At 48.2% G+C, this 11120-nt stretch overlaps 3 protein-coding genes across 10 annotated transcripts; 1 reads left to right on the forward strand and 2 right to left on the reverse strand.

Moving 5' to 3' along the window:
• Window positions 1–128: 128 nt before the first annotated feature.
• LOC125967004 (zinc finger protein 248-like) lies at window positions 129–2347 on the reverse strand. Of its 3 annotated transcripts, XM_049717660.2 has the most exons (3): window positions 1705–2341; window positions 905–1060; window positions 129–862 (listed from the first exon to the last, which is right to left on the reverse strand). In XM_049717660.2, the coding sequence occupies exons 1-3, from the start codon at window positions 1829–1831 to the stop codon at window positions 165–167; spliced, it is 981 nt and encodes a 326-aa protein (XP_049573617.1). In that variant the 5' UTR covers window positions 1832–2341; the 3' UTR covers window positions 129–164. The 3 variants fall into 3 exon arrangements, with proteins under 3 accessions (XP_049573617.1, XP_049573618.1, XP_049573615.1); XM_049717661.2 differs by having other exon boundaries at window positions 129–1055; window positions 1705–2347; XM_049717658.2 differs by having other exon boundaries at window positions 129–1060.
• A 15-nt stretch (window positions 2348–2362) lies between these two features.
• On the forward strand, window positions 2363–5554 carry LOC125966992 (zinc finger protein OZF). Of its 3 annotated transcripts, none has more exons than XM_049717645.2 (3): window positions 2363–2756; window positions 3279–3413; window positions 4091–5554. In XM_049717645.2, the coding sequence occupies exons 1-3, from the start codon at window positions 2630–2632 to the stop codon at window positions 5098–5100; spliced, it is 1272 nt and encodes a 423-aa protein (XP_049573602.1). In that variant the 5' UTR covers window positions 2363–2629; the 3' UTR covers window positions 5101–5554. The 3 variants fall into 3 exon arrangements, with proteins under 3 accessions (XP_049573602.1, XP_049573601.1, XP_049573600.1); XM_049717644.2 differs by having other exon boundaries at window positions 2364–2756; window positions 4085–5554; XM_049717643.2 differs by having other exon boundaries at window positions 2365–2756; window positions 4082–5554.
• LOC125966972 (zinc finger protein 771) lies at window positions 5256–10695 on the reverse strand. Of its 4 annotated transcripts, XM_049717600.2 has the most exons (5): window positions 10180–10695; window positions 9412–9588; window positions 6817–7077; window positions 5541–5970; window positions 5256–5423 (listed from the first exon to the last, which is right to left on the reverse strand). In XM_049717600.2, exons 1-4 carry the CDS (start codon window positions 10292–10294, stop codon window positions 5570–5572), a joined length of 954 nt encoding a protein of 317 aa, XP_049573557.1. In that variant the 5' UTR covers window positions 10295–10695; the 3' UTR covers window positions 5256–5423; window positions 5541–5569. The 4 variants fall into 4 exon arrangements, 3 of the variants coding, with proteins under 3 accessions (XP_049573557.1, XP_068506645.1, XP_049573556.1); XM_068650544.1 differs by having other exon boundaries at window positions 5256–5970; XM_049717599.2 differs by lacking the exons at window positions 5256–5423; window positions 5541–5970 and having other exon boundaries at window positions 6189–7077; window positions 10180–10610.
• Window positions 10696–11120: the final 425 nt, after the last annotated feature.

An 11120-nucleotide genomic window follows, 5' to 3' on the forward strand; every position in this document is an offset into this window, starting at 1 on the left:
AAACGAACATCGCTGCTTTATCATCGCACCAAAATGTATACAAAATGAACCTACGACTGAAAACAATTTGATCGATTTAGATTGCATCTGTGCGTGTGCGTGGTCTTTTTTTTTTCTTCAAACATACCTTTAAACAGTGGTATGACATTTTAATTGTTGGAAAGTCACAGAGTGGCTACATTGCAACTGACAGGTTTCTCGCTAGTGTGTCTTCTTGCATGTCTCGTTAGATTTCTCTTCACAGAGAATCTTCGACCGCAAACTGAGCAGGCAAAAGGTTTTTCTCCAGTGTGTGTTCTTGTGTGCGTTGTTAAGTTTGCTTTGATGGAGAATCTTTGGCCGCAAACTGAGCAGGCAAACGGTTGTTCTCCAGTGTGTGTTCTTGTGTGTGCTATTAAATTTGCTCTCTGAGTGAAGCTTTTATCACAAAGGGTGCAAGCAAAAGGTCGCCCACCAGTGTGCGTTCTAGTGTGCGCTGTCAAAGTGTTACTTTGAGTGAATCTTCGGCCACAAAAAAGGCAGACAAATGGTTTCTCCCCTGTGTGTGTTCTTTGGTGTGTTGCTAAATCTCCCTTTCTAGAGAATGTTTTAGCACACACTGAACAGGCAAAAGGTTTCTCTCCCGTGTGTGTTCTTGTGTGTCTTTTCAGTGATGACTTGTAAAAAAATTTGTCGCAATGTGAACATTTTGCATACTTTTTGTCAATGTCAAATGGCATGTCCGCATGAGCGTGTTCGTCATCATCAGTTTCAGAAGAGTGTGACGTTATGTCATCGCCGTCCGAGAGTGGAGCCAAGGGGCTGTGGGATGGTGCTCCTCCACAGTGGCCTCCGTCACCTTCTGCTGTCAGGTGTTGCGGTGTGCTGCTGCTGCGGCGGCGGCGGCGGCGGCTGCTGCTGCTGCTGCTGCTGCTGCTGCCGCTGCTGCTGCTTGACGCCTCCGTCCTTCTGTTCTCCTCACTTTCACAGTTGTCTTCACCTTCAATCTTGACGACGACAAAAGTCAATGGAAACTCACTGACGTCTCCCTCCTGCTCTTCCTCTTTGAAGTGCGGCTGCTCTGAAATACAATATTGATTCAATACCACAAATAAGCTAGTTTCATTCTGTCAGCACAATCATGGAAAATAATGAAATTAGTATACCGAAAGATTTATTAAAAACAAATCATTAAATATCTTTTTTTGTTCTTTGTACCACTCTTGGCTAAACAAACATGAATAAACCTGTTGAATAGAATTGAAAAAAAGAAAGTATCAGTCTTGTCTAAAAGAACATGAATAAACTAGTTAATATGAAAAGTGCCATAGCTGAAAGGACTGAGAGTTGCAATAAAAGCTTTGCCCATCTAACTTCTTTCAATCAAAACAAATGTGCAATTTATCAGACGTGTGTAGACTTTCTACATCCACTGTAGAGAATATCAACTAATAAATGATCAGGCTGGATCTGGAAGAAAATGAAGAAATACACAAATAAATAAGAATAGTTGTGGTATTTGAGGGTGAGGGCTCAAGGGGGAAAAGGCGATTGGAGAGAGGGGTAAATAAATAAAGCTACTAGCTTGAGGTAAACTTGTCAATCAAAGTACCCCTGTAATACGGACTGCCGCATAAAATGTGAAAATACGTACTGCATGTCAGTGATTGTGATTATTCCAAAAACAAAAAAAAGTCAATTGGTGAGAGTACAAAAGGAACAAACCTTTTCCGTGGAAGTCAACTCGAGACGTCTTGCAATGTGCATGCAGCCGTTGTCGCTCGTTCGCCTCTTTTGGTCCACAAAGTTCCTCGTGGTAATCTTCTTCTTCTTTCACACATTCGGCACACATTTTCACACGATGAACACAAGTTCTTTACGTTCACATTTGGTCTCAAATGAGCTTCGTGATGCTAACAAACGCGCGACTGTTACCCCTGGCTAGCAAGCTAGCTAAGCTATGTTAAATTGAGAATATTCAGTGTGCATCGAGAGAACTTTATCCGGCCACGAAGACTTACTTAATGATTTTTACTCCCCTAAAGACTTCGCTGCGTTCGGCAGAATTTAGGAAGTTATTTATCGAAGCACGTTTGGTGAGCCGCACCGCATCCAAAAGAACCGCAGCAGACAAGTGCGACGAAGTACGGCAACTCCGCTCGGTCGAACTTAACATGCATCACAGTGCTGAGAGTTCTTTTTCGTATAAATTTGACCGAGTGCGCAGTTGGAACATTGTGCCTAGTGAGAAAATGCGTAATCAAACACTTGCGTTTGCGGATTGCTTTGCTGATGGCGAGTGAGCAGTTTGTGCTATTTGCCGTCATCGCCGCAAGATGGTCGTAATGCGTCGGCCAGAGTGTTGTGTGACGGACGTTACGTCACACAATGGACGGAAGTATAAACATTCGGAAGACGTGATTTTGGAAACATACTAAGAACTCGACACAGGACTTCCATCACTACTTGACGTAATATGTGAAGACATATATCATGATCGTTACTTGAATCAGTATAAACTCGTGTCAGCGCACGTTGAAACTTCCCGAGAGCTTAGCTTAGCTTAGCTGGCTAGCCGCTAACAAAGAGACGGACGGGCGTGTTCGCGTCACCGTCTGTGAGTGTCAAGTGTTGTTGATTGTCGTGTGAAATGTGTGCAAAACGCGTCAAAGAAGAAGATTACGAGGAAGAAGTTTGTGAAACAACAAGGAACAGGCGAAAACGTCAACAACCGGATGGCGTTTGCAAGAAGCCTCGAGTTGTGTTCCACCGCAAAGGTTGCGTCACTTGACTTACTCATTTCTGTTTTCCATCATGATGACTGACCGCGTTTTACGTTTACAAAATATTGTGTACTCCAGCGGTAGCTTGCCTTGACTCGGAAGCCAAACGACTCGGAAATTTGAAAAACGTGCAAGATTCAAAATCACGTGATGAGTACGTGTCAAAGTGTGAGAATCGTAGCCCGAGTGCACAGTCGTGCTGTGTCCGAAAAGTGGGGTGCCACAGCTAATTCGAGGTCACGGTCACAAACTCCTTTGTAAAGATTGACAATGGAGTCGTCTGTTGTGAGAAAAAGAGGGGCCGTGTGGACTTTCGCTGTAGCCCATCCAGACGGATTTACAAAGCGGCGTAGCTTCATTTCCAATGTTGAATGACCTCCACCTGGCAAAGGACTTTGAGGACATACAGCTTGTCCCTCTTGTCCAGCCGGATTCAAAATGTCACTGGCTCAGTCGGATCTGCCCGACACAGCTGCGTGTTTAAAGCCCTGGCAATCGTCTTCTTGCATCCTGCAGACTTCACGGAGGAGGATCTTCATGTTGAGCGGCGGGAGCCCGACCCGCCTCACATCAAGGAAGACGACAAACAGGAGGAGGAGGAGGATATCAGCGCGTTTCCCTTGACCGATGTCATCGTCAAGAGTGAAGAAGGTGATCCAGAAAACCTTTTTGCCTCACAATCATGAGATGAGACGGCTCGTTATGTCCCCCCCCCAAAAGTCCCAATGATCATCGTCACACACACATCTGGGTGTGGTGAAATTTGTCCTCTGCATTTAACCCATCCCCATGTGATTTTGATCCATCCCCTGGGGGAGAGGGGAGCAGTGAGCAGCAGCGGTGCCGCGCTCGGGAATCATTTGGTGATCTAACCCCCCAATTCCAACCCTTAATGCTGAGTGCCAAGCAGGGAGGCAATGGGTCCCATTTTTATAGTCTTTGGTATGACCCGGCCGGGGTTTGAACCCACAACCTTCCAGTCTCAGGGCGGACACTCTACTACTAGGCCACTGAGCTGGTACTGACTTCAGTCGTACGGTATCCAAAAGTGCCGAATGCAAAGAGGAAAAGTCAAAGTGTGAGCTGCTTCCAGATAGACTTGATCACAAAATGATGCAACTCAAAGTTTCCATTCAAACAGATTGTGTCAGAAGGAAAGTTGTTTTTGACTGATGAAAACACTGTTTCTAACTTAAAGAGTCAAAAGTGTACGGCGGATGTACGTGAAACAAAAGGACGGGATCTGCCTTTGATAGTGTTCTGCTTTGGAATCATTTTAGTACCACCCAACCAAACCTTGTTGTTTTGCTCACCTGAAGCAGAAGCAGAAGATGAAGAGGCCCCCCACAATCAAGCGGAAGACCTGCTGCAGTCTCCTGGCATGAAAGAGGAGGACGGGGAGCACGTCAAAAAGGAAGAGGAGGAAGAGCATCTCACCGCTTGGCCGTTGACCTTTGACCCTCTGAAGAGTGAAGGCGAAGTTCAGAGTGGGGAGAGCGGAGGGGCGGAGCCTCCAAGCAGCAGCAGCAGCAGCTGCTCAAGTCAACAAGTGACAGCAGAGGGCGATGGAGCGTCACAAGCAGACGGCCTCTTGGCTCCACGATCAGTGTGTGATGATGACGATGAAGAGTCTGACGCTGCTGATGTGCCATTTCCCACTGGCAACAAGCGCTGCAAATGTTGTCAGTGCGGTAAAACGTTTGCTGACAGGTGGGTTTTGAAACGACACATGAGAATACACACTGGCGAGAAACCTTTTGCCTGCTTAGTTTGCAATCAAAGATTCTCCTATAAAAGTCATTTGACAAAACACACGATAACACACACTGGAGAGAAACCTTTTGCCTGCTCAGTTTGCGGTCAAAGATTCTCCGTAAAGAGAGACTTGAGAAATCACGCGAGAATACACAGTGGGGAGAAACCCTTTGCCTGCTCGGATTGTGGTCAAAGATTCTCTCTGAAGGGCAACTTAACTACACATTCAAGAACACACACTGGAGAAAAACCTTTTGCCTGCTCGCTTTGCAGTCAAAGATTCTCTCATAAAAGCCAACTGACAGTCCACACCAGAAGTCACACGGGTGAGAAACCGTATGCGTGCACTATTTGTGGTCAAAGTTTCTCTGAGAACCGAGATTTGAGAGAACACCTAAAAACACACACTGGTGAGAAACCTTACGCATGCACAGTTTGCGGTAACAGCTTTTCTTATAAGGGACATTTGACAATACACACCAAAATTCACACTGGGGAGAAACCTTTTGCCTGCTCAATTTGCGGTCAAATATTCACCCGAAGAGACGAGTTGACAAAGCACACACCAACGCACACGCGCTAGAGAATGCTTTGACCTGCCGATTGTGCTGCGGGTCCGGTGCCTGCGTGTGGAACGTTGGAAACCTCTATGTTGCCCCTCCCTCCCTCCCTCCCTCTCGTACCGCTACCAGCTTTACCTCACGTGCAACAAAAGCAATAAACAGTTTGACAAATGCATGAAATGAATGCAAAAAGGAATTTGCAATAGTCTTGTCATTGAGTGTACATTTGAAAGGATCGTAAGGGTCCAAGCTTTACCGCTCTCAAGTGTCCGTCTTGGATTCAGTGTGATTCAGCGAGGCCTGCGTTTGTCTCTCAGGTCAAGTCCAGCGGATTTCGGTCGGCCTTTGTCACAGGAAATAAAAAAAAAAGGGCTCAAAAGGCTTCACGGCGTTTGTTGACAAATATGAACTTGCCTCCTGTTGGAGGCCAAGAAAAGTCAGAACGAAAATAAAGAAATACCTCGAGAATTATCACCGAGTTTTTGACGCTCAATATTGGTTTTCTTGTACCATTAAGACGCCTTGCCAACAGGTCGACATTCGACTCATCAGTCCAAAGAATAGAGCGGTCGCCTTTCTGGCTGGCTGGCTGGCTGGATGGCTGGCTGGCTGGCTGGCTAGCTGGATGGCTGGCTGGATGGTTGGCTGGATGGCTGGCTGGCTTCCTCCTGGAAGATGTTTTGCCCTGCTGGGAAGGCTCGCCACTTCTGGACGTTTTCTTATGCTCGCCTGGAGTCGAACTGCTGACTTGATTGCGATCAGAGAAAAGGAACTCAGCTTTTCCATCCGTCCAACTGGCTGCGGTTCATTCGTGACTGAAGATTGGGTGGAAGTGCTTTTTTTTTTTTTTTTTTCCATCAATAAAATGGATGTTTCACTTTGTAGGAAATCTGCACACACCAAAATCATTTCAACATGTGACACCAAGTACCTCTGTGGTTGTCGGGATGAATTTTGGACACACAACCCCCCCACACACACACACGCACGCTGAAGTGGCAGCTCAAAGTGAAGTACCACCATTTGAGTGGAAGCCTTCGTTCAAGGAACTCGCCAGATGAACTGGAGTGGACTTTTGACAGAAGTGACTCAGTCGCACGACACCATGTGCTTCTTCACTCGCCCAGTTTATTGATTGAAAAGCAGCTCATTTGCGAGCGGCCGGCCCGGCTTTCTTCCGTCGGGTCAAGAGCTTGAGCGAGCGTCGCTCTTCTCACCGGCACACCTGTGTCGCTTGACCTCGCGCTTGACATAAAACCTTTTGTCGCACTCGCTGCACTTGAACGGTTTCTCACCAGTGTGCGTTCGAGCGTGCGTGGTTAGATTTTTCTTCTCCGTAAATCGTTTGCCACATGCGGAGCAGACAAAAGGTTTTTCTCCCGTGTGCGTTCTGGTATGCATTGTCAAATCTCCCTTCTGAGTGAATCTTTTCCCACAAAAGGAGCACGCAAAAGGTTTTTCTCCAGTGTGCGTTCTCGTGTGAATGGTCAAATTGGTGTTTTTAGCAAATCTTTTACCACACACGAAGCAGGCAAAGGGTTTTTCCCCGGTGTGTGTCCTTATGTGCATTGTAAGATTTGTCTTTAAGGAGAATCCCTTCCCGCAAAGCGAGCAGGCAAAAGGTTTTTCTCCCGTGTGGCTTCTTGTGTGTCTTATCAACAGTGACTTTCGATCAAAGGTTTTGTCACATTGTGAACATTTGACATGTTTTCTGTCAACGTGACTCCACAGATCACCTTTTGCGCGTTGAGCACGCTCAGTGTCCCGGGAGCACGACGTGGCGTGGTCACTCTCCGAGCGTGGCGCTACGAGGCTGTCCGATCGGCGACCCCCCGCCGGGTCGTCGTCGTCGTCTTCGCTCTTCACGATAACGGTCAAGGGAAAGGCGGTGACATCCTCCTCCTGCTCTTCTCCTTTCATGTTTGGGGGCTCTGCTTCCCGCTGCTGCATCCCGGAGGAGCTCCACAGCTTCTGCTCAAAATCTTCTTCACCCACGTCTGCTGGGCACAACACGTAGAAGTCAAGCCTTGCTCCTCAAGCCTCACCTTCAGCCAAGTATTTACTGCTGTGAGTTCAATCCAACGGGCCTTGTACATGAACTGTATCGAGCCATTTGAACTTCACGTAGCGCAGGTGCTCTCCCAATCAATGAAGCAAGAAGAACTGAAGTTTACGATGTTTATTAGTGACACGTTACGGGACAAAGAGAGAAAAGATTCACGAGGTTGGTCCGGCCGGCTTTACGGCGGCGGCGGGCGAACCGAAACAACAAAACGAGAACTAAGAACAGCAGGCAACGGTACACCTGAGCAACTGTAAAACGCAAACGCGTGTCCCTAAACAGTTGAAAGTCCATTTGAATACGGAACGCGTAGAAACATTAGAATAGCGCCTACCTGAAGTGTCGCACACCCAAACCCAGTCACTCGCACGCGAAGCCTCGACCACTAATCAACCCTGTCGTATAAAACACATTTACCAGACGATAATCATTCCAAAAAAACAACAACCACTGAAATACAAAACCAATAATTACCAGATTGGCAGATGGCGTGCGCCCAGCAATCTCCCTGGGCACCCACCCAGCCACCGGAACTGGGCACTTCACGGTAACTGGGGACTTCCTATTTATACCGGAAATGCCCTGTCCAACAGCGCCCTCGTGTGGTGCCTCAGGGAACGTCACACTTGCGCGTCTCCAGCTACTCGTCCGTCGTTCATCACACACGTTGCAAGCCACCGGCTGGCTGCAAACCACCGGCTGGGAGCTTAAGATCAGGGGATGCTTTGAGAATAATTGTCAATTTGGGCTATGTGAAGCCCTTTGAGACTGTTTGTGATTTAAGGCTGGCTATACAAATAAACTTGACTTGACTTGGCTGGCTGCAAGCCGCCGGTTGGCTCCAAACAACCGGCCGGCTGCTCCTCCGCGTGTGTTCTGGTGTGTCGTCTTAAGTGGCCATTCTCGGCGAATCCTTTGCCGCAAAGTGAGCAGACAAAGGGTTTCTCTCCCGTGTGGGTTCTCGTGTGCCTGGTGAGATGGCCGCTCTCGTTGAATCTTTTGTCGCACACTGAGCAGGCAAAAGGTTTTTCTCCCGTGTGCGTCCTTGCGTGTTTGGTCAACTCGGCCCGCTGGGAGAACTTCTTGCCGCAAAGTGGCGCGAGGCAGGCAAACGGCTGCTCTCCGGTGTGTTTCCTCGTGTGGATTTTCAAAAGTCCATTCTCGCGGAACATTTTGCCGCAGAACAAGCAAGTGAAAGGCTTCTCTCCGCCGTGTCTTTTCATGTGGATGGTTAAATTCCCATTGGTTGAGAACCTTTGGCCGCAAACGGAACAGCCAAAAGGCTTTTCTCCAGTGTGGGTTCTGGTGTGCGCTTTCAACGTTGTCTTTCTGTTGAAGGTTTTCCCACAAATGGAGCACGCAAAGGGCTTCTCCCCAGTGTGCGTCCGCGCGTGTCGCGTTAAGCGGGCCTTTTCGGAAAATCTTTGACCGCAGACTGAGCACACAAATGGTTTTTCCCCAGTGTGTGTTCTGATATGTCGGGTTAAGCGGGCCTTTTCAGAGAATCGTTGGCCGCAGACTGGGCAAGCGCAAGGTTTTTCTCCCGTGTGCGTTTTGGAATGTTTGGTCAAACCTTCTTTCAGAGTGAATCGTTTGCCACAAACGGAGCAGACAAAAAGTTTCTCTTCCGCATGCGTTCGCGTGTGTTTGGTCAAATCTCCCTTGTGACCAAATCGCTTCCCGCAAACTGAGCAGACAAAAGGTTTTTCTTCAGCGTGTGTTTGGGTGTGCCTTGTTAAAAGTGAATTCAGAGTGAAGCTTTTACCGCACACTGAGCAGGCAAACGGCTTGTCTCCCGTGTGCGTTCCGGTGTGTATCTTCAAATGGGTCTTTTCGGAGAAGCTTTTACCGCAGATTGAGCAGGGAAAGGGTTTCTCTCCGTTATGTCTTTTGGTGTGCCTTGTTAAATGTTCTTTTCTGGAGAATCTCTGATCGCAAACGGAGCAGGCAAAAGGTTTTTCTCCGGTGTGAGTCGTGTTGTGTGCCGTTAAATGTGCCTTGAGAGAGAAGCTTTTGCCGCACAGGGAACAACTAAATGGTTTTTCCCCAGTGTGCGTTCTCAAGTGTCTTTTCAACCTTGACTTGTAGACAAAGGTTTTGTCGCACTGAGAACATTTCACACGTTTTTTGTCACTCTGACCAGTCACGTCACGTTTAGCGCGTCGATCGTCATCATGGTAAGAAGAGTGCGAGGTGGCGTCGTCGTCGCCACTATCTGATTGCGGGGCCGACGCGAGACGGTTTGATCCTCCGCTGTGTTCTCCCTCACCTTCCTCAAACTTCACACTGACGTCAGTCAACTGAAACGTGGTGATTTCATCCTCCTGCTCCTCCTCTTTAATGTGACACGGCTTGGGCCACTCCTCCTGCTTGATGTGGCGTGACTGCAGCTGCAGCTGCAGCTGCTGCTGCTGCTGCCAAGAACCGAGCTCTCCTTCCGTGACATCTGCAGGACACAAGACACACTTTGCTAAAGTCTCGTGTTGTGACTGATGGTGTGTCTCATTGAGTCACCAACAGAAATAATCAATATAACTGTTCTACTGTCATTTAAAAGCTGATTTTTGCAACCAATAAAAAAAAAAAAAATCCACACCAACACCTCAATTTCTCTAGAAGCCATCAAATAAGTTCATTTAGATTTAGTTAAGAGTATTACATGACATGGTTGATCAACAGAAATTGGACCACGGGGCCAGTTCATGTCTCACCGTCTGGCTAGCTGTCGTACATTTTAGGGTTTTGATTCCATGCGGACATTGATCGATTAAAAAAAAGCAATCGCACAGTTCAAATGCCAACCAAGACTTTGGCCACCAGGGGGTGCACATGAGGCTTTCCAGTGAGATGGAAAGCAGGTCGGCCGGCCGCCCGCCCGCCCGCCCGCCGGGCGGCATACTGGTTGCTTAGCTGCGTTAGCACGTCCGCCCTTCGGGCTGACCTGAAGGCAGGCAGCTGGGACGGGACGGGACGGGACGGCTACAACACGCACGCGACCCTCGTGAGCAAAACACCAATGAATGGTGAACCGACAGACCTGCTGCGTGGACCACAAGTGGAGTCTCGTTGCAAACGGCGTCGGGCAGTTGTCCTCGCCGCTCCTTTGTTGCACAAAGTCCCCCCTCGCACTGCGCTGCCCCTCTTGAACACATTTTCACACAACGATCCAACACTTTACACTCACTTGATCTTCCTTTGCCTATGCGTCTAGGCGAACGTCTTTCGTTGTAAGCGGCTAGCTAGCTAAAATAAGATATGCTAGCAAGAGAAGCTTCGACGTGTACTGAGGCGAGATGATCCAAAAGGTCACAAACGATGTCTTAGTCCAGTCAACGTCCCGTGTCGACGCTTCAATCCGCCCAATTCGAACTTGGGTAGAGGAATGAAGCGACCAGCGTGTGGCCGCGTAGGAAAAGCTAAGCAAAAACGATAGCAATAATTCCGAACCGGAAGTAGATCAGCTGCGGAAGTTGAACCACTCGGGACGGGTGTCTCCATCTTGCGGTCGTAATTGATCGACTCCCCCGCGAGCGAGACTTGTCTTCCGTGTACGTAGAAAAAAAAAGAGATGTTGGGGGAACGGATAACTTTCAAGTCTTTTGAGGCCTTATTTGAATGGCTAGGTGCCAATGCAGCCACGTCCGTGTCACGTGACTTGCGCTCGAACGCCCAAAATGTTCAACAGGAAAAATAGTCAAGACGCACGATTGATTATTTCATTTGTTCAACAGGAGATAGGGTATATTGACGAATATTTCAAGTCAGAGAGCCGACTTCCACAGTTAGTGTAGAGTTGCAAACATGCCCCCCAAAAAATGGAAGATGTCATGCACTCAGAAGCAAGAAAAAGATCGGTACGTGGATCTTTACCGCATCTCCGTGCTCTTTGGTCAGTAGTTTGGTGCCTGCGCTCAGACGAGGAGCCAGTTGCAGAGGAGGGACGCCTCACATTCCCCCACCGTACTTGAGTCACATTTG

This window comes from Syngnathus scovelli, chromosome 4 (genome assembly GCF_024217435.2).
Source record: "Syngnathus scovelli strain Florida chromosome 4, RoL_Ssco_1.2, whole genome shotgun sequence".
NCBI classification, from domain to species: Eukaryota; Metazoa; Chordata; class Actinopteri; order Syngnathiformes; family Syngnathidae; genus Syngnathus; species Syngnathus scovelli.

Excerpts from the sequence above, each read along its gene's own strand:
- LOC125967004 (XM_049717658.2), bottom strand. The coding sequence starts at position 1,831 with ATGTGTGCCGAATGTGTGAAAGAAGAAGAAGATTACCACGAGGAACTT. Across the intron at positions 1,061-1,704 it reads AGTTGACTTCCACGGAAAAG|AGCAGCCGCACTTCAAAGAG; the intron begins GTTTGTTCCTTT and ends ATTGTATTTCAG.
- LOC125966992 (XM_049717643.2), top strand. The coding sequence starts at position 2,630 with ATGTGTGCAAAACGCGTCAAAGAAGAAGATTACGAGGAAGAAGTTTGT. Across the intron at positions 2,757-3,278 it reads AGTTGTGTTCCACCGCAAAG|ACTTCACGGAGGAGGATCTT; the intron begins GTTGCGTCACTT and ends TGCATCCTGCAG. Across the intron at positions 3,414-4,081 it reads CATCGTCAAGAGTGAAGAAG|CAGAAGCAGAAGATGAAGAG; the intron begins GTGATCCAGAAA and ends GCTCACCTGAAG.
- LOC125966972 (XM_049717599.2), bottom strand. The coding sequence starts at position 10,294 with ATGTGTTCAAGAGGGGCAGCGCAGTGCGAGGGGGGACTTTGTGCAACA. Across the intron at positions 9,589-10,179 it reads ACTTGTGGTCCACGCAGCAG|ATGTCACGGAAGGAGAGCTC; the intron begins GTCTGTCGGTTC and ends TGTGTCCTGCAG. Across the intron at positions 7,078-9,411 it reads CAGTGTGAAGTTTGAGGAAG|ACGTGGGTGAAGAAGATTTT; the intron begins GTGAGGGAGAAC and ends TGTGCCCAGCAG.